The sequence below is a fragment of the Ochlerotatus camptorhynchus genome, unplaced genomic scaffold (assembly GCF_037179485.1).
Source record: "Ochlerotatus camptorhynchus isolate MF236.1 unplaced genomic scaffold, CSIRO-AGI_Acam_v1.1 ptg000107l, whole genome shotgun sequence".
Classification (NCBI taxonomy): Eukaryota; Metazoa; Arthropoda; class Insecta; order Diptera; family Culicidae; genus Ochlerotatus; species Ochlerotatus camptorhynchus.
Genome location: NW_027040597.1, coordinates 1,875,241 through 1,895,000, shown reverse-complemented (window position 1 = coordinate 1,895,000; position 19,760 = coordinate 1,875,241). Strand labels below are relative to the sequence as shown.

The following is a 19,760-nucleotide window of genomic DNA, read 5'->3' as shown; positions in this document are numbered from 1 at the left end:
TACACAAAGAGATCAAGCAACTTGTGACCGGTATCAAATCCGGCATAACAGTGGCAGATCGGGAATGTCAAGAGTGGAGAAAAAGGGCCGAAAATGCCGAAAAGGCTCTGCTGGAGGCCAAGGAGAGCATAAGACTGGCTCAAGCACATGAGACTCCGAAGGGACCCACAAATCCACGTCCTGAAAAGAGAGATAGGGACACGCCAGGAGATGAGGAGGAGCCCAAAAAACGCAGGGACGACGAGGAAGGCATCAAGGAGATGGGAGAAAATGGTGCGTGGCGTAAAGTCGAGAACCAGAAGGAGAGGAAGAAAAAACAGAAGGAAGATGAAGTGAGGAAGAAGGAAGAGGAAGCGAGGAGGAAGGAAGAAGAAGCGAGGAAGAAGGAAGAGAAGAAGAAGGAAGACAGGAAGAATAAGGAGAATCCGGCCTCGTAGGGAGAGAAGCAAGGGTGACGCTCTGGTTGTTGAGGCGAAGGACAAAACGTCCTACGCAGCACTCCTCCGGAAAGTGAGAGATGATCCGGAGTTGAAACACTTAGGCGAGAATGTGGTGAAAACCAGGCGAACCCAGAAAGGCGAGATGCTATTCGAGCTGAAAAGGGACCCTACGGTTAAGAGCTCAGCTTTTAAGGAGCTCGTCGAAAAATCTCTTGGCGAGACGGCGAACGTAAGAGCCTTATCCCAGGAGTCAGTGGTCGAGTGCAGGGATCTGGACGAGATCACAACAGAAGACGAGTTGAAAAGTGCGCTAAAGGTGCAATGCAACCTGGGAGACGTACCGATGGCAATTCGGTTGAGAAAGGCGTATGGTGGCACGCAGACGGCGTCGATACGACTTTCTTCGGACGCAGCTAACGAGCTGCTGAAGACTGGCCGAATCAAGGTTGGGTGGTCAGTGTGCCCGTTGAAAGCTATTCCTCGGGTATCTAAGAAAATGGAGAGATGCTACAAATGCATGGGATTCGGTCACCAGGCGAGACACTGCAAAGGCCCTGACAGATCTGATCTGTGCAGGAAATGCGGAGAGAAGGGGCACGTTGCAAAAGACTGTACAAAGCAACCGAGGTGCATGCTCTGCAAAAAGGAGGACGGAAATGGCCATGTGACGGGAAGTTTCAGGTGCCCTGAGTTCAAGAAGGCGATGGTGGGCCAGCAATAATGAAGGTAACCCAAATAAATCTCAATCATTGTAACACAGCACAGCAACTGTTGTGGCAGTCAACAACGGAAACAAAGTGCGACGTTGCAATCATTGCAGAGCCATACCGAGTCCCTCTCGATAATGGTAACTGGGTGGCGGATAGAGCAGGAATGGCGGCCATACAAGTCATGGGCAGGTATCCCATACAACAAGTGGTGGCAAGCTCATATGAAGGTTTCGTGATCGCCAAAATCAATGGAATCTTTGTATGTAGTTGCTACGCACCCCCGAGATGGACAATTGAGCAGTTCCACCAGATGCTAGATGGGCTCACCGAAGAGCTCATTGGACGGAGACCAGTCGTCATCGCAGGAGACTTCAATGCTTGGGCAGTGGATTGGGGGAGCAGATGTACCAACGCAAGAGGGTATAGCCTGCTGGAAGCTCTGGCAAAGTTGAACGTCAGTCTGGCCAACGAAGGAACCATCAGCACCTTCCGCAAAGATGGTAGGGAATCCATTATCGACGTTACTTTCTGCAGTACGTCGCTAATGGCAAATATGAACTGGACGGTGTGCGAGGAGTACACCCATAGTGACCATCAGGCGATCCGGTACAGTATCGGCGAACGAACACCGGTGGAAATGCGGAGGACGAAAGTAAGCGAGCGGAAGTGGAAGACGAAGGCATTCAATAAGGATCTCTTCATCGAAGCTCTAAGGGTAGACAACAGCGTCCCGGGCCTAAGCGCGAATGAGTTGACCGAATTATTAGCAAGGGCATGTGACACAACTATGCCGAGAAAACTGGAGCCAACGAACAGGCGGCGTCCAGCCTACTGGTGGAACGAGGAAATTAGCACCCTCCGTGCTACTTGTCTTCTAGCCAGAAGGCGTGCTCAGAGAGCAAGAACAGAAGCAGACAGAGAGGAGCGCAGGGTGGTGTTCCGAGAGGCCAGGGCTGCACTGAAACGAAAGATAAAGCTGAGCAAGTCAAATAGTTTCAAGGAGTTGTGCCGCGATGCCGATGCCAACCCCTGGGGCAACGCATACCGAGTTGCGATGGCGAAGATCAGAGGCCCAACGATGCCGGTTGAAATGTGTCACAACAAGCTGAAAGTCATCGTTGAGGGACTTTTCCCACAGCATGACCCAACGAACTGGCCACCTACACCATATGGCGAGGTAGATGAAGACAACGTTGAACAAGTCTCCAACGAGGAACTCATAGCAGCAGCGAAAGGGTTGAAAGCGAATAAAGCTCCCGGCCCGGATGGAATTCCCAACGTGGCGTTGAAGGCGGCGATCCAGACGTTCCCGGACATGTTCAGGATGGTGCTGCAGAAATGTCTGGACGATGGTCAGTTCCCTGATAGGTGGAAGGTACAAAAGCTTGTGCTGTTGCCGAAGCCCGGAAAACCGCCGGGGGATCCTGCATCGTATAGGCCAATATGCTTGCTGGATACTGTAGGAAAGCTCTTAGAGAGGATCATCCTCAACAGACTGACGAAATGCACGGAGAGTGAACACGGATTGTCGGAGAGACAGTTTGGATTCCGGAAAGGGAGATCGACGGTGGATGCAATTCGGACAGTGATTGACAGAGCCGAGAAAGCTTCCAAACAGAAGCGGAGAGGAAATCGATACTGCGCCGTGATTACGATCGATGTCAAGAATGCATTCAATAGCGCCAGCTGGGAGGCCATCGCCAAGGCGCTCCATAGAATGAGGGTTCCAGGCTACCTCTGCAGGATTCTAAGTAGTTATTTCCAGAACCGGGTCCTTGTCTACGTGACAGACACGGGGCAGAAATCGCTTAGAATCACGGCGGGGGTTCCCCAAGGCTCCATTCTAGGTCCCACGCTGTGGAACGGAATGTACAATGGCGTGCTGACGCTCAAGCTGCCCAAAGGAGTTGAGATCGTTGGCTTTGCGGACGATGTCGTCTTGACGGTAACCGGTGAGACGCTGGAAGAAGTGGAAATGTTGGCGGCTGAGGCGATAGATACGATTGGTAACTGGATGCAAGGAGCGAAGCTGCAGATAGCCCACCACAAAACAGAAGTGATGTTGGTCAGTAACTGCAAAGCAGTGCAGCGGGCAGAAATTACCGTTGGAGAGCACACCATTGCTTCGAAGCGCATGCTTAAGTATCTGGGAGTGATGATCGACGACCGGCTAAACTTTAATAGCCACATCGAATATGCTTGCGAGAAGGCGACGAAGGTCATCAACGCAATAGCCAGAATCATGCCGAACAATTCTGGTCCAAGCAGCAGCAAGAGACGTCTTCTGGCTAGTGTTTCCTCATCAATACTAAGGTACGGAGGTCCAGCCTGGATTGAAGCGCTGAAAACGAAGCAGAACCAAAGGAAATTGAGCAGTACGTTCCGGCTCATGGCCATGCGAGTCGTGAGTGCGTACAGAACCATTTCGATGGAGGCAGTATGCGTTATCGCCGGTATGATCCCAATCGGCATCACCTTGGCGGAGGACTACGAGTGCTATATGACGAGAGAAACCAGAGGAGTACGAAAAATGGTGAGAACGGAGTCGATGGCTAAGTGGCAGCAGGAGTGGGATGCAGCAGAGAACGGTAGATGGACACACAGGCTAATACCGACTCTTTCGACCTGGGTGAACAGGAAGCATGGAGAAGCCAACTTCCACTTGACGCAGTTCCTGTCTGGTCATGGCTGCTTCAGGAAGTACCTGCATCGGTTCGGACACACAACGTCACCCTTCTGTCCGGAGTGTGGGAATGTGGAAGAATCACCAGAGCACGTGGTTTTCGAATGTCCTAGATTTGATGATGTGCGAGAGGATATGCTCGCCCTTAGCACGGAGAATGTCGTCGAAGAAATGTGTCGAGAGGAGGGCACCTTTAACGCCGTCAGCAGAGCAGTAACGCAGATCATGTCAGCGCTGCAGCGAAAATGGCTCACAAATTGGAGAGACGATCAGCGAACTGGAAGCGCCAATTAGCTGAGGTAAAGTGAGGTGCGTAATGCACGGCCCCCTCCGAAGTAATGCGACAAGTAGTTCCGGGGGAAAAGGGCAAGGCGTCTAAGGAGGTTTTAGTGCGGTAAGAATCCCACACACCGTGTCACCGCGACTGTGCGCCCAGTCGTCAAGCGGTCGCACGATGGCCTTTTTGAAGGTTTCCTCCTTGCCAAAAAAAAAAAAAAAAACACACAGACATGTTCCGATCTCGTCGAGCTGAGTCGAATGGTATATGACACTCGGCCCTCCGGGCCTCGGATCGATAGTCGGTTTTTCAAGTGATATCTATACCCTTCTTTGTAAGAAGGGTAAAAGGTTGCCGACTGGACTCGAAACAACGGACGTTGCGACTATCAGACCTGTATTTTCTCCACTGCTCTGTCCATGCTCCTGAATATAGATAGCCTAAAAGCAAACATGAAGCGCTCATTTTCTCGCATGCTCGACTTCGTATGCTTTTTCTGCTGGAGAGATTCGAGACAAGTGTGTGCGTCGTTCTACAATGTTCTACAATGTGCGTCGTTCTACAAGCTTACTGGTATAGTCGAAAGTGTAGATGGAACACGAAATAAAAAAAGACAAAAAACCATTACATCGCCTGCATGGTCAATTTCTAACATTCGTTGCGATGTTCATGAACAGAGGTTGATAGGAAACGGAACTAACGTTCATTGTAATAGATTTTTGGTTTGCGTGCACATTTCCTTCGCAGTGTTCTTGTCACGCACGTACTCCAGATCAGAATCTGCGATGTACGCAACTATAAGAGCATTCGCCTTTTCGTCCTTTTCTTGAAAAGCTTTCCTCTGCGCATCGTCAGCTGGTACATCCTTCGTGATCATTTCCTTCACGCCGTGAGCCGACAACTGCGTTTCGACCCGGAACCTCAACACGTCGTATCCTTCACCAGCAAACTGGACTATTCCTACTTCCGCCGCGCTTGACATCTTCACTCCCGTCTTCTCCGTAATTCCGTAACGAACTTCTGGATTCTTCAAATCAATTAGCTTCAACTTCAGAGGCCGGACGTAACTGGGCCCATAACCTCTAGAGAAAGACGTGTGCTCAGTTAGGAAGTCTGGTTTAATACTACATAAAGTTTTCAGTTGTTGATAACGGGTAAACAAGTTCTTAACTACAGAAATCAACTGCTCCTTCGATCCAACTCTTCAGTTCCAGATACTCCCAGATGTTTCATCTTGTTTTCAAAATATCACTGCTTTTGGTTCACCCTCAACGCTTGTCTAATAGACTGATGCAAAATTCGACTTTTTCGCTCCACAGTGCTTAAATGCTTTCAAATCGGGTTCTGAGTAGCCTCCCAAAGTTACAACTCATTTGGTTAGAAACAGGCTTCGCACAAGCTATTTGAAGTTTACATGTAAATTACTATGGGAAATCTCAACTTTTTGTTCATTGCCTTCTAGTTTTTTTCCCATATTGAGCTGCGAAACAGTCTTCAGCAAAGTTGTAGCTGGGAAAATTTCCTACAAGTAAAGTCGAAAGCAGACCGATATGGCGAATTACTGGATAGACATGAACAAAAATCTTGGTTTTACCATAGTAATTCCCATACAAACATCAAATGGTTTGTGCCATCTCAGTTGCTCGCCAAATGGGTTCAAATTTTGAGAAGTTAGTCAGGATCCGATTTGAAATCGTTCAAGTATTGTGGAGCGAAAATTTCAATGTCTATGCATGGGGATGGGCATCTAAACCTCTCAAAACTTATGCCCCCTATGACTGCAAATGATATCGCCGATGCTGATAATTTGCCAAGGCAATGTAGTGATCAAACTCACGGATGCTCTATCAAACCAGTTTTGTTTCATCGTTCAGCCAAAAAGCGAAGAAACAGAATATTGAATCAGAAGGGTAGGTAGATCGTCCCTGGTCAAACCAAAAACAGTACGAAGCTCGTCGTCCGTTGGTACTGACGTGTATGGCGACTGAATATGGCTTCGCTTATGTTGTTTAGTCTACTAGCAGTCGCCTCGCTGTTGTCAGTATCAGTCAAAGGCCAAACAGGCAAGTATTTCACTCATTCGACCCCGGTGGATTATTATCAGAGAGAGTCACTATATGGTTAGTGTTGCAGTATCAAACTATGCAGCAGATGAAACTGAAGATTTTGTTTTCGCAGATTGCCCTTTGAGATTTTATCCTAACCCAGAAAGATTTATAAAACTTGACGTACTCGGTGGACAAAGAGCAAGGGTAGGCGAGTTTCAGCACATGGTAAGGAAGCACTTCAGACATGGCTAGGCGTTCCTATTAGGGATTGTTCCGATTGTGGCCATGACTAGTCAACTCATTGCAGGCATCCATCGGTTGGACTACCAACGGGAAAACTGAATACCTGTGTGGAGGAACGCTCATTTCTTCAAAGTTTGTTCTTACGGCTGCTCATTGTGCAGTGAATGGCAACGGGTAAACATCTACGCATTATCTTAATCGCTATGCTTTTGAAAATCCAATCGGACATTAAAACTGCTTTACAGCCAAGCACCCGATACTGTTCGACTAGGTGATACCAATTTGGCGGACGTCGAAGATGACCAGTCTGCTCAGCAGATCAATATTCGTGCCTTTAAGAAGCATCCGCGATACCTACCGAGTCGGAAATACCACGACATTGCAGTAATCGAACTGGAATCAGAGGCCCGTTTCGATAATGCTACTTGTTCTGCTTGTTTGTGGTTGGAGGAAGAAGTTCTTCCAGAAGAAATGGAAGCTATTGGATTCGGTGTCGCAGGATTCAGCGAAAGTCCTAGTCCTACCTTACGGAAGGTAAAACTGTCAGCGATAGATAAGACAAGCTGCGTGGAGCGGCTTCCCATCAGCAGACGGTCACTTCCCGATGGTTTCATCGGTGAACAATTCTGCGCCGGAAATGACCATATGGACACGTGTGAAGTATTGTCGATAGTATAATCAGCAGTCCAACGAACTCAGGAAGAATTAACTTTCAGGGCGATTCAGGTGGTCCAATTCAAACCAAAAAAGTAGACGTCGATGGAACGATAACTCCTCTCGTGGTTGGCATAGTTTCATTTGGAACTCCCTGTACGAATGGATCTCTTGGAGTGTACACGAGAATTGCTTCCTATCGTGAGTGGATAGAACAAGAAATTCAACTGTCTATGGACTACTTAAGTAAGGAACATCATGATCACTATAGTTATGTTTATCATCATAATCGTTTTTTTTTTTTCTTTTTAAATAAGCGTGTACACGAATGTCATCTTGCATGAGCAGGAATAAATCTTACACTAGTAGAATTCAAATCTCGGATGGTCCTATTGTTCGTATTGGTTTACTGTGGAACTCCACCGAAGGCAACAGCTTTCAATGTGGCGCGACGCTAATTGACTATCAGTTTGCCCTGACCTCGGCGTTTTGTGCACGGGAAAAGCGAGGTCAACCGAAGTACATCATCGTAGAATCTACAGGAGAAATGGTCGAAATTGATGGCGTCATCATCCATCCGCAATTCAATCCCGGAAGGCGCGCAAACGACGTAGCTTTGCTCAAATTAGCGAAATATTTAAAAAGTGAGACCGATCTACTGCCGGCTTGTCTTTTGATGGGCGATGAAGAGAGCAGCAAAAGTGACGATCTTTGGCACTATTCAGCGTATAGTACACGGTATGGCAGAGATGAAAACTTCCGGAAAGACAACTACCAACAGTATACCATAATATCCCGACCAATCGACAATTGGGATTGCACAAGCCTGGAGCACAAGCAGGATAATATTACTTGTAGAAAAAATCCCATCAATTTAATCCCAACGGTGTGTAATGTAAGTGAATTATAAACATGATCTGATTTTTGTATTATTACGATGAACACGGAGATCTTTTTCAGATTGACCATGGTGGACCTGTATACACAAAAGGGATCGGCGATCCCATACCATATTTGCATGGCTTGGTTTCCGATTTGAGTGAAGGATGCAGTGGTGACCTGATAGCGATCAGAGTGTCGCCACATATTGAATGGATTGAACGCGTCGTTTTGGAGCATACAAATGAACGATTGGTATTTCAATAAAAGAGTAATTCCATGGAATGAGTAAGGTGACCCGACTATTTTCACATACACTGTTGAATAAAAATCATAGTTAGAAAACTGATGGTTGTATTATGATTTCATTTTAATCTAGATGTTCCAGCTTCAACAGTAACTTACCAGCCTTAATTGTTATGATATTCAGTATTTTAAACAGGTTTTCTATACCTGGATGTTAGTATAACAATTGTCATCTTGATGCATACTAAAAACAAAAACTTATTCTCATCTAAACATAAAGGAAATTAATCGTTGAAAATTAGGATTTCATCGATTTTTGCCTGAAATTTGGCAAATCAGAGAGGTCCGAAGTGAACATATGTTATACAATATAGGCCCAAGAATGCTACCCTGAGGAACACCTGCTCTAACAGGTAGTCGTTCAGATTTGGAATTTTGATAATTTACTTGCAGAGTTCTGCCAGTTAAGGTTCTACAAAGGGTCATTATTTTGTTTACTTCTTCTTTTTGAAATATTCTTCGATCATCATTTACTAAATGTATTGGTAAAATTCATTGGAAGTGCATGTCCCCACGCCAAAACTGCCCATTTTTCATAAATATCAACTGGTATGGTGAGGAAAACTTAACCATCTCTTTTCTTCCTTCATTTCAATACAACAGCAAATATGATGTCACACTATCTAGTGAATAAGAATGTAGCAGACAAAACTTTCGCACTGCCAGACTGCGCTGTTTGCAAGTTTGTTTACACCCCTGAGCGGGAAAGTGTATACCAGGCTACGTGCACTGCTGCCATCAACCCTGTTAGTGTTGAATTCAATCTTCTGTGACTTTTTTAATTGGACCGGTAAAATGTCTACAATGGTCATTTATGTTTTATTTAATTAGTTTTTGATATTTATCCACCATTAAATACATCCACTCATCTATGTTAATGAGGCAGACTTCGCAATTAATTGTTTCAATAAACTTAAATTCATTGCTAGTGGCAATACATCTGGCACCGCTGTTTCAATGATACTTTCATGATTGCTAGCAAAGCAATAAAGTAGAAATGGTTTTCTTTGTGATAAATTTTGTTCACCAAGAGTTTTGTGAAGCAGTCGTTTTGAGTTTCGTGTATTCGATTGCATTTAATTGTGCTATACTTCGAAGAATACAAGTATGTAAATACAGTGAATGTGTTTTACCCAGGAAATTTTCGATCTAAGATCACGAAATACATGTTTTAAATTTTCGTATTCATAATATATGAATGTATGTGTGAACTAATGATGATGAAGTGCAAGTAGCATATGAGATTTGACCTAATAGGGACCAACATGGAATATCTCGCTATCCTAGACAGGCCCGTAGCCAGCATTTGGTTTCGGGGGGAGCTAATTTTATGACATAAAAACTTCAATGATTTATAAAATGTGCGCATAACTGAACATCGAATGATACACTGTTTTTTTTACCTTAACCAAAATCGTTCAAAATCATGCGTCATCATTTTTTTTTTGTTAATTCGTTTTAATCTTTGATCGGAATTTTTAATGAACCATCAGAATGTAAAATAATAATTTTTCAAACTCTTTAATACGCAGAAAGAGAAAAGTTAAACAAATGTATGTGATGAAACATAATGTGAAGTTTTTGGTAGCGAGCCCATACAGCACCGCATTTTCGCCCGTTCAGGCGAAATTATCTAGTTATACTGGCAACCTTATGTCTTCGGTTACTTGTATTCGGGTTTTTCGTCATGATCATCATTTCCTCCCATCATCATTTGTTTAGATCAGTCAGTCATCAGTAGTAGCTCGAAGTGAATAAACCTAAAATTTAAACTAAATATTTCTGTAGTTAAATAAAGGATTTTTCTGGAGAAGTAAAAGGTGTGGAAGAACTCTTGTTTGATCAATTTTGTGCAATCCAAAAATTGCAAGTGTGTGTATCGCTCTGGTCGTCTTGTCAGTGACATTCGGAGTACTGGCATCTCTGATATTCTGAAGTGCATCGTATGCACTTTCTTCTCTGTGCGCACACTGGGCCGTGCTGTGGCCACAATTAGAAAAGTGAGACACAACGTAGGAGTAAGTTTGAACAGTATGAAATTCAAGAAAATATTTGTAGTTTTGTTTGTTTTCTGTTGGTAATGATGATCAAGACTTGCATTCTGTTAAGAAAGACAAAAATATGTTACATATTTTTTGAAAACATAATTATTTTAAGATTTTAATGGTGTTGAATCGTAAAATCACCAGCACCGGATTCTTATTCATTTAAATTTATGAAGGCTGTAAAAACAAACATCCCTCGATGCAGTGGTAGCAATGTGATTCACACGAAACACGAACAGCGAATATTGTTGCCTTCATCATTCTGTATGTTTTTAAGTTTTTGTTTTAGCATCACTGTATTTTTGTTTTGTTTTTGAATTGATCGTTATTCTGTGATATTTTGTATTGTTCCAGTTAGCATATAAGTGCAAATATTTAATGCAATTAGATTAAGTTTGAATTTGACTTCCGATCAGGGTGCTGCCTGAAGGAGGTAATAAAAAGTGAATGAGAAATGTATTCTTTTGCTTCATTTGAATCAGTTGCCGATCTCCAAACTGCTGTCCAAAAATCTGAGCAACAAATTAAACACAACGTAGAGCCATATCCTGGACATTAAACCTGGTTATTACAAAAGTAATTTTCTAGCTTTACTCTAAGCAGTTAATTGATATTATAGCCAAGCCCGAAAGTCGCTGGTATCCCATTAGTTTTAATTCGTTTCAGTGTGGAGAAAGATCTTTCCACACTGGCTGTAGTGACCGGGAGTGTCACCAAAATCTTCAACAAAACATTGATTGTTGGAAAATACGTCGAGTCACATTTATCAAGCAGCCCAAATGTCTCAAAATTCTTGTTAATATTTATGGATGTCCGGCACCAGAGCTCGTATTCCACCTTTACCTGCAACCAGCCAGTGATGCAAAATATCATGACACTCACGTGACACTCGTCTTCGCATCAACCGACTATCGCTGACAGATCGTTTTGTCACGCTCTGAGAGTTAGAGCTATGGCAAACAACAATCACCAGTAATGGTCGCTGCTCACACGCAAAACGTTACATTCGCTGCTGATGATGAAAAGCACAACGAAAACAGTGAAGAATCCTGCAGTACGATGATTAGAAAAAGCGATGCGACAGAAGAAAATGAAAACAATGCCTACGCATTCCAAGTTCGTCTCGGCAGGTGCGACTGTGTGAGTTACAAACAAAGCAGGCAACATGAAACGGAAGCTGTTGGGCTCACTCACCAACACACTCAAATAAGCAAGCAAAGCAGCAACTGCTTCAAAACGAGCACAGATGAGTGTCGTGATTGTCGGGAATGACCAGATCGGTGATGGATCACAACAGAAGACGACATTCAAGTACTTCTTTCGTCAACTTGATGGATGGTCAGCTTCGACGAGCACATTGATAGGAATGTACAAAGCGTTACTACCATCAACTGTTTGGCGATCGTGATTGTGATAGGTCGCAACTCTGGCAACCACGCTGGTGAAATCACAGGGATAACAGTTAAGTTTGTCAAGTTGGGATGACTCTCCAATATCTGTAAAACCAGGCAACAATATTTGGAACACCGGAAGGATGTCATCATTTTTTTTTAAACGTCTCATCATGTTTTGGATCAATCCATGGAGTCATGGAATGAAAACTGTTCTTCGATAGTATTCCTCTGGTGTTTCTACTGGTTGATTTGCACGTATTGTTAGCTAGGATGCACATGGATGCAGTCGTAACTGCGCATTCGAAAACAGACATATGACGGATTTCACGCCAACTCATCCAGTGGTTGGCAGCACCCTCTCAGAACCTTATGGAACTTTGTGGGTGTGGAGACTTAGCAATTTTAAGCAACTTTGCGTACTTATTTTTTTCAAAATTTATCTCGCCTAACATTTGATAAGGGTCAAAGTTTTTTGTCGATTTTTTTTTCAAATCGATATAGCTTAAAAATGACAAGCCCTACAAAAAAGTGATGTATGGCGAACTTTTAGCAAATAATCTGAAATTTAATAAAAAAATTTAAATAAAATAAAAAATTGGTTTCTACACTCTAAAAAAATATATTTAAAAATTAAAAGTCATTTTCCCAAAAATGGTACCCCTCAGATTTGCTTGATATTTTTTCTCATGAAAGGCAATATAATTACCTAACTTTTCTTCATACATCGTAAAGTGGGCGCTTTTAAGGAAAAAAAAGTTGTTCGAACAACAACTTTTTCATGTTAATTTTTTTTTAGCGTGTTTCACTCAAAGTCGAATACGCGCACAACCTTATTAAAATTCGATTAAACTTTATGGGTATACTTTTCGATAATCTGGGCGAAATCTAGCCTAACATTTGAAAAGGGTACAGAGAAGTTACCTGCAAATCGTCCAATAAGAGTTCAGAACAAAACGTTCTAATGAGGAACAGCCATCTCAGCATGGTTTGCACTTTCCTGTGATGGATTGTATTATAATATATGCATACACTCTATCCAACTTCTATAAAACCACCCTCAAATTGTTCCAAATCAACAGGTAAACTAAGTAAAAATCACTTAGTATGTTTTATTCATGAAAAGATTTCAATTCATGTATTTGTGATTAATTTAATTAGAAAAATAATCATTCATTTATTTTTATGTATTAGGTGTGTCCATTAGTAAGCAATATGCATATATGTTTATACCTCATCTCTCAAGTGAATACATATAATAGCGCAGGTAACTTAACGATTATTTAAGGCATGCCTAAAATAATCGTTAAGTTACCTGCTATATAGCAGTTATATAACAACGCAGGTAGTCACATGAGAGATATAAGGTATAAACTTAAAGCACCGCAGTCTGTTTCTACCGACATAATCTAATATTTAAGTTTGGTGATATCACAACAATGCTCATAGTTGCTGTAGTGCATAGTTGTTGAAAGTGTAGTGCTGCATAGTTGTTGAAACGAAAAAGTGTTTATATATACAACAATGGAAAAATCTGCTGAATTGATTATTAAAAGGGTGCAATGTAGTGCCAACATAAACAATCCCAATTGCAGCCGCAATAATTTACGTAATTTATCATCAAGTCTCATAGAGAAAATACATTCATGGGGCTTTGATCATCAATTGGATGTAACAATGCGTATTTGTGAATCGTGTCGTGGAATTTTAGTGCACAATAGGACACCTCTCCCGAAAAAGAGGCGATCGGATGGAAAAGAATCAAGCCATGCTCGGAAGTTTGAAGAGCCGCAACCATCAACAAGTCATCAGCAATCAGAACATCAGGAATTTGATGATACACTAGGTAAATAATAATAACTTTAACTGTTTCAACTGTGTGGTTTAAGGATTGTACATCGAAGATACAACTTCATTTTCAACATTTTTTTAGAGCATGAGCTGGATGAACCGCTTATCGTACAAATTTGATCGATTGGTAGGCCAACCTCGGTGAACAATCTATCAAATTTTCACGACTGTACGATATGCGGTTTATGCAGCTCGTGCTCCACAAACATGGAGAAAATTCAGATGCGGCTTCGATGTACCGTAAACGGGGATGTCTTTGATAATGGAGGTAACTTTGATAATGCAGCTAATCCAAAAAGTTATGACTTAATGCTCTTCGTATTCATTATTTTGGAAGGGAACATCGGTTTCCTATCCAAAATATTGCGTACGATGTGCCTTAAGTCATAAATTTTTGGCTTAGCTGCATTAACAAAGTTACCCCTATTATCAAAACCACCCCCGTTCATGGTACTATCACCTAAACAGCGTTATATATTAATGTGTGGTAATATTTTTTTTTTCTTTTCTTTAATTTTACAGATACAGATCCATCGCTAGAATCAATCCCATCAGCGGATCAGATCCAAGGTCCATATAATGTGGAACAATTCAATTGTATAGCTTCAACCTTACAGTTATCACCAATTTTATCGAGAAGTATGAGAAGTATGAATTATCGTGTTCAAAAATCTGCAGAGATCACAAAGGCAGTGCGTAAAAATATATTTGGGATGGATTCAGACGATATCAACAAATCAAATGATTTTGACGAAATGATCATGCAGTTAAAGGAGAAATTTAATTTGCCTTCTACGAGTACAAATGACAAATTAAAAGTGTTATCAGTGCTCCCTAAATCATGGTCAGTGAATCAAATAGTTAATGAGTTTAATGCACCCCATCATACAGTGAAACAGATGAAAAGGCTAGTCAGAGAACAAGGTATTCTTTGTAGTAAGAAAGCAAGAAGGCAAGGATTTAATGATACTGAAAAACAAATTGTTTTAAATTTCTTTGACAGTGATGATATTAGTAGGCCTATGCCAGGAAGTAATGATTATGTTTCTGAATATCGAAATGGATATAAAGAGCATGTTCAGAAACGTTTATTGATGATGTCTCTTAAAGAGGCTTTTATGATTTTTGAAGAGAAATACAAAAGTGTTAAAATCGGATTTACTTCGTTCATTCAGCTCCGACCAAAGCATTGCATACTGTTAGATAGTACAGGTACACATAATGTATGTGTCTGTACTATACATGAAAATGTTAAATTGATTATTAATAGTGTAAAATTTGATTCATATAAAGAAATTGCAGACAAAATACTTTGCAGTAGTCCTATTAGAACCATAGATTGTTTTTATCGTACATGTGAAGAATGCATTTCCACAGATAGTATCGTGAGGGAACTTACATCAGTATTAGAAGCAGATGATATGGAAGAAGTTTTATTTCAACAGTGGTTGACTACCGACCGTTGTAATTTGGAAACTATTATTAAACCTGCAGATGAGTTTGTTCAATATTTGACGGAAAAAGTTGAAAAGCTCATAACCCATGATTTTATTCATAAAGAGCAATCATCTTACCTAAGTAATAAAAAAAAATTCTCTTCAAAACGGTGAAATTTTAGTGATTTGCGACTTTTCTGAAAATTATTCATTTATTATTCAAAACTCAGCACAGGGGTATCATTGGAACAATAATCAAGCTACGATACATCCTTTCGAAATTTACTACATAAAAGAAAACAAGTTGGAAAATTTAAGCTTTATTATTATTTCAGAAGTATTGACCCATGATACAATAGCAGTTCAATTATTTATATCAAAATTGTTAGATTTCATTAAACAATCTATTAGTTTCACAAAAATTACTTTCATGTCAGATGGAGCAGCGGCTCATTACAAAAATAAAAAGAATTTTGCCAGTTTGTGCAACTTCAAGTCCAAGTATGGATTGGAAGCAGAATGGCACTTCTTCGCAACGTCTCATGGGAAAGGCCCATGTGACGCAATTGGAGGAACTCTCAAACGAATGGCAAAGAGAGCAAGTCTTGCTCGAGATTATGGAAACACAATCACAACTCCACAAGAACTGTATGACTGGGCAGTTAAACAAACAGATACAAGCATAACAAAATTGAACTTCTGCTTCATATCAAATGATCAATACACAAAGATGTCCGATGAACTCAAGGAGCTGTTCAGTCATGTAAAAACTATACCTGGTACACAAAAATTTCATTGTTTTGTACCTATTTCTCAAAACATAATTTCTACTAAGCGATTTTCACATTCAAAGGAAACTCCGAAAAATTTTACTCTGTTTCCGATAGACTAATAATCAATGAAAAACTCAAATTATGTATGGAGAATTATAGGAAAATAAATTATGCACTAAACAAAAACACTAGAGTTTTCATTTATTAAAACACCATTCGAAATGCAGGAAAATCCTCTGTATTAGGCCCTTTCAAATGTTAGGCTAGATTTTTGTTTTAAGCACGCCCAGATTATCAAAAGATCAAAATCTTTATGCTCATTAAGTTTCAACGGATTTTAATAAGGTTGTGCGCGTATTACTATTCGACTTTGAGTGAAACACGCTAAAAAAAAATTAACATGAAAAAGTTGTTGTTCGAACAACTTTTTTTCCTTAAAAGCGCCCACTTTGCGATGTATGAAGAAAAGTTAGGTAATTATATTGCCTTTCATGAGAAAAAATATCAAGCAAATCTGAGGGGTACCATTTTTGAGAAAATGACTTTTAATTTTTAAATATACTTTTTTAGAGTGTAGAAACCAATTTTTTAATTTATTTAAATTTTTTTATAAAATTTCAGATTATTTGCTAAAAGTTCGCCATACATCACTTTTTTGTAGGGCTTGTCATTTTTAAGCTATATCGATTTGAAAAAAAAAATCGACAAAAAACTTTGACCCTTATCAAATGTTAGGCGAGATAAATTTTGAAAAAAATAAGTACTCAAAGTTGCTTAAAATTGCTAAGTCTCCACACCCACAAAGTTTCATAAGGTTCTGAGAGGGTGCTGCCAACTCCGAAGACGAGTTGGCGTGAAATCCGTCATATGCAGCTTTGAGGCTGCATAAAAATTTCAGCAAATTTTGCTTCAGCGTCAGCTCGTCTCTCCTTAAAAACCTGTATTATACTGCTCGCATGATTTAGAGCCGATATGAGGTCCCCTTATTTAGATTGTAATCCTATTGAAAGTGGTTGTGTTGAATGAAAGATCACATTGATGTAATAAATATATAAGATGTTTGTATCCTCTTATAAACAGAAAATGCATACTTTGCCTGAAGAATAAACTTCTAATATTTAAATAACTTTTTAGACCGGTCCTGCTTTATACTGTGCCAATATGGTCTAGATCTTGCACTACCAGGAAAAAAGAACTTCAGAGGATTAAGAACAAAGTTCTGAAGATGATTTTGAAATTACCTCCCTGGTACAGTACTACCGAAGTACATAGATAGAGCTGGAATTAGGGCGTAACAGCTTTTGTAAACAATGAATTCTTTCGTCGATTTCCAGCAACTCAAGGCACCCCTACACAAATCAACATATCCATCGGGTAGGGGAAGTCTTCCCCTATTCGATGGTAATGTTGATTTGCCAGGAAGAGCCATGTCTTTCGAGAAATCACCGAGAGAAGCCATTGTTTACAAAAGCTGTTATGCCCTAATTCCAGCTCTATCTAGAAATGTCCAACAAAATAATTAATAATTTTAGGGAAAAATCGTTGCAATCTTCAATTGCAACGATTAATTCCCTTTATACATAGATAAGATATACTTTTAGTTTTTAGTTTTGATGTGAATTGTTATACTGACATACAGGTTTAGAAGACCTGCTTAAAATACTGAATTTCCCAGGCAGGAACAATGTAAAATCACTTAGATTTATATCATAAAAATTACAGCAGATAAATTACTAGGTGGCTTAAGCACCCGGGGTAAAACGAAATGTAATTTATTTTGAATTTTGAACAATTAAAGAGTTAAAATCTAAATAGAAACAGTGTGTGACTCTTTATTAAATCCAATGGTACATATGGAAAAGGTAAATAAATTAAGAAGTCATTTGTTGTAGAAACATTCTATTTTGTATGAAATCCTGCTTGAAAAAGAGGGGTACAGTACGGATTGTGTTTAGAAGGCTACAAATTGGGTCTACACCCTAGTTCCTACGGAAGTGAAACGAGGTTGATCTTTCATAAAAACTCGATGGTTCCATGATCTTTAACAGAATCGCTGCAAACATAAATTGTTCATGTACACTATATAGGTAGGTACAGCCCGTGTCCCATTGCCACAGGGGGCTATAGGCCTGAAGCCATAAATTATTTTAATATAATATGAAAAATAAAAAAAACCTTACCCAGGTAACGGATATCTATTACCTGTACAGTACAGGTAACAGATATCCATTATGGCTACGTGCCTGGCCTCAGTGCAAAAATGCGAGGTTAAACTCGATTCAATTATAATAGACGACGATCTCCAGCTCTTGATCCGTCTTAAAAATGTCCGTAGGTGACAATACCAAAGAACACGTGATCCTGCCTTGAAAGTTATCTGGCGGGGTTTGCAAAAACAAATTAAAAAGCGATTCTCTGCCCTGAGGAACATAATGGAAGAAAATAATGTTTCTAAATTAGACCCGAGTTCCAAACTCTTTTGGAAACGCACAAAAATTTTGAAAAAACTCAAAAGCCTATTCCAGCGCTTAAATAAGGTGGTCAAATTTTGATCACAAATTTGGAAAAAGCTCAGAAACTGTCTACCCGAGCAAAGTAGAATAACAACCCGATATCATCTAGATAACAAGTCTTGTTATCCCAGATATCATTTTGTTTTCAGTTGTTATCTCATAACTTAATTTGTTATCAGTTGTTATCATGAAAAATTCACTATATATTTATTAACGATGCAAAGTTAATTCAAAACTTTAAATATTCTTGGCACTAAGCCGGGAAAGTTTACTCGATTTTTTCCTGGATGATGGATTATGCTCATCATCTGTGAGCAAATCAAGTTGATTGCTCAAATCAGAAGGGGGAGCAAGAGATTGCCCCTTTCTTTTGCACTTAGGTGCCATGGTGGGAGTAAAACGTTTATCCAAACTGACTTCCAAGCAGATTACTATAAGATTCGGAAGGATTGAAGAAGAATTTTCCAAATCGATATACAAGCAGGATTACCACGAGTAGGGTCCAAACAAGGATCGAAGAGGAATACGAGTCGAACAAGGTAAAACTTACAGGTATATTGAGCACTGAAAAGTGCTATTTAAAATTGTTGTAGCGTTAGGTAGCAGTAACACTTCCTTCAGCAATAATCAAATAGATCCGCACGGCAAGAGACCACGATGCGGACTGATTTTTTTTGCTGTTTTATTTAAGCATTCTACTAACAACCCAATTTCATAACTTCATTATGATGGCTGCTTTTCCTTATTAGAGAGGTGTATAGATTTTTCTTCTTTACATTACTTAAATCTTTGTTAGGTAGGTCCTTTACTTTACTAAGTTAGGTAGGTTCCGATTCTACACGTTGTAGTTTCTTTTTTATATCTGTGATCTTAACATTTTTACCTAGGGGATGAGTACTTAAGTAGTTCTGTACGCCGCCGCCACCGACACTTTTTCACACGCCGCCACCACCGACGATTTTGAGTCAGCGCGCCGCCGTGATAACTTTCGATACTCCGCCGTTATAATTTTGGATACGCCGTCAATGTAATATTTTTTTATATTTTTAAATTTTGAAAGACGCGTTTCTCGTCATTGCACATAATAAAACACAAACCAGGTCAAAGTTAAAAAAACAATACCGCTGACTCCCGGTAAACTGACACAAATTATTGCTCAAACGAAATTTAGCGGATGGAATAGAGAAAAGCGTAATGGAACGATACTAACTCAGAATCAAAACAAAACAACAATTTAGGCTTTTAGAAAATCCCTTTTATGATTGTCATAGGATTACTAGAACTTCAAATTAAAAATTATCTCCAATAATATGCACGAAGTGCCGTTCATGTCGTTCCACGGCACCAGTGCTGCACAAATTCGACAATACACGGTGATACTCAAAATTCTGCTTTGGTCACTCGTTTGAGCTAACAGTCATCGTCAAGGCAAACCATGTCAATTGTCAGTGGCATTTTTGTCAGTGACGAACATGTGCTGATTTGTTTATTAGCTAAATTTAAAATGAAAT

General features: G+C 40.3%; 1 protein-coding gene across 1 annotated transcript; it reads left to right on the top strand.

Moving 5' to 3' along the window:
- The first annotated feature begins 6,084 nt into the window (after positions 1–6,084).
- LOC135699343 (serine protease 53-like) lies at positions 6,085–8,219 on the top strand. The gene is made up of 7 exons (XM_065219588.1): positions 6,085–6,230; positions 6,289–6,383; positions 6,466–6,575; positions 6,647–7,061; positions 7,118–7,301; positions 7,373–7,950; positions 8,016–8,219. Exons 1-7 carry the CDS (start codon positions 6,101–6,103, stop codon positions 8,199–8,201), a joined length of 1,698 nt encoding a protein of 565 aa, XP_065075660.1. The 5' UTR covers positions 6,085–6,100; the 3' UTR covers positions 8,202–8,219.
- Positions 8,220–19,760: the final 11,541 nt, after the last annotated feature.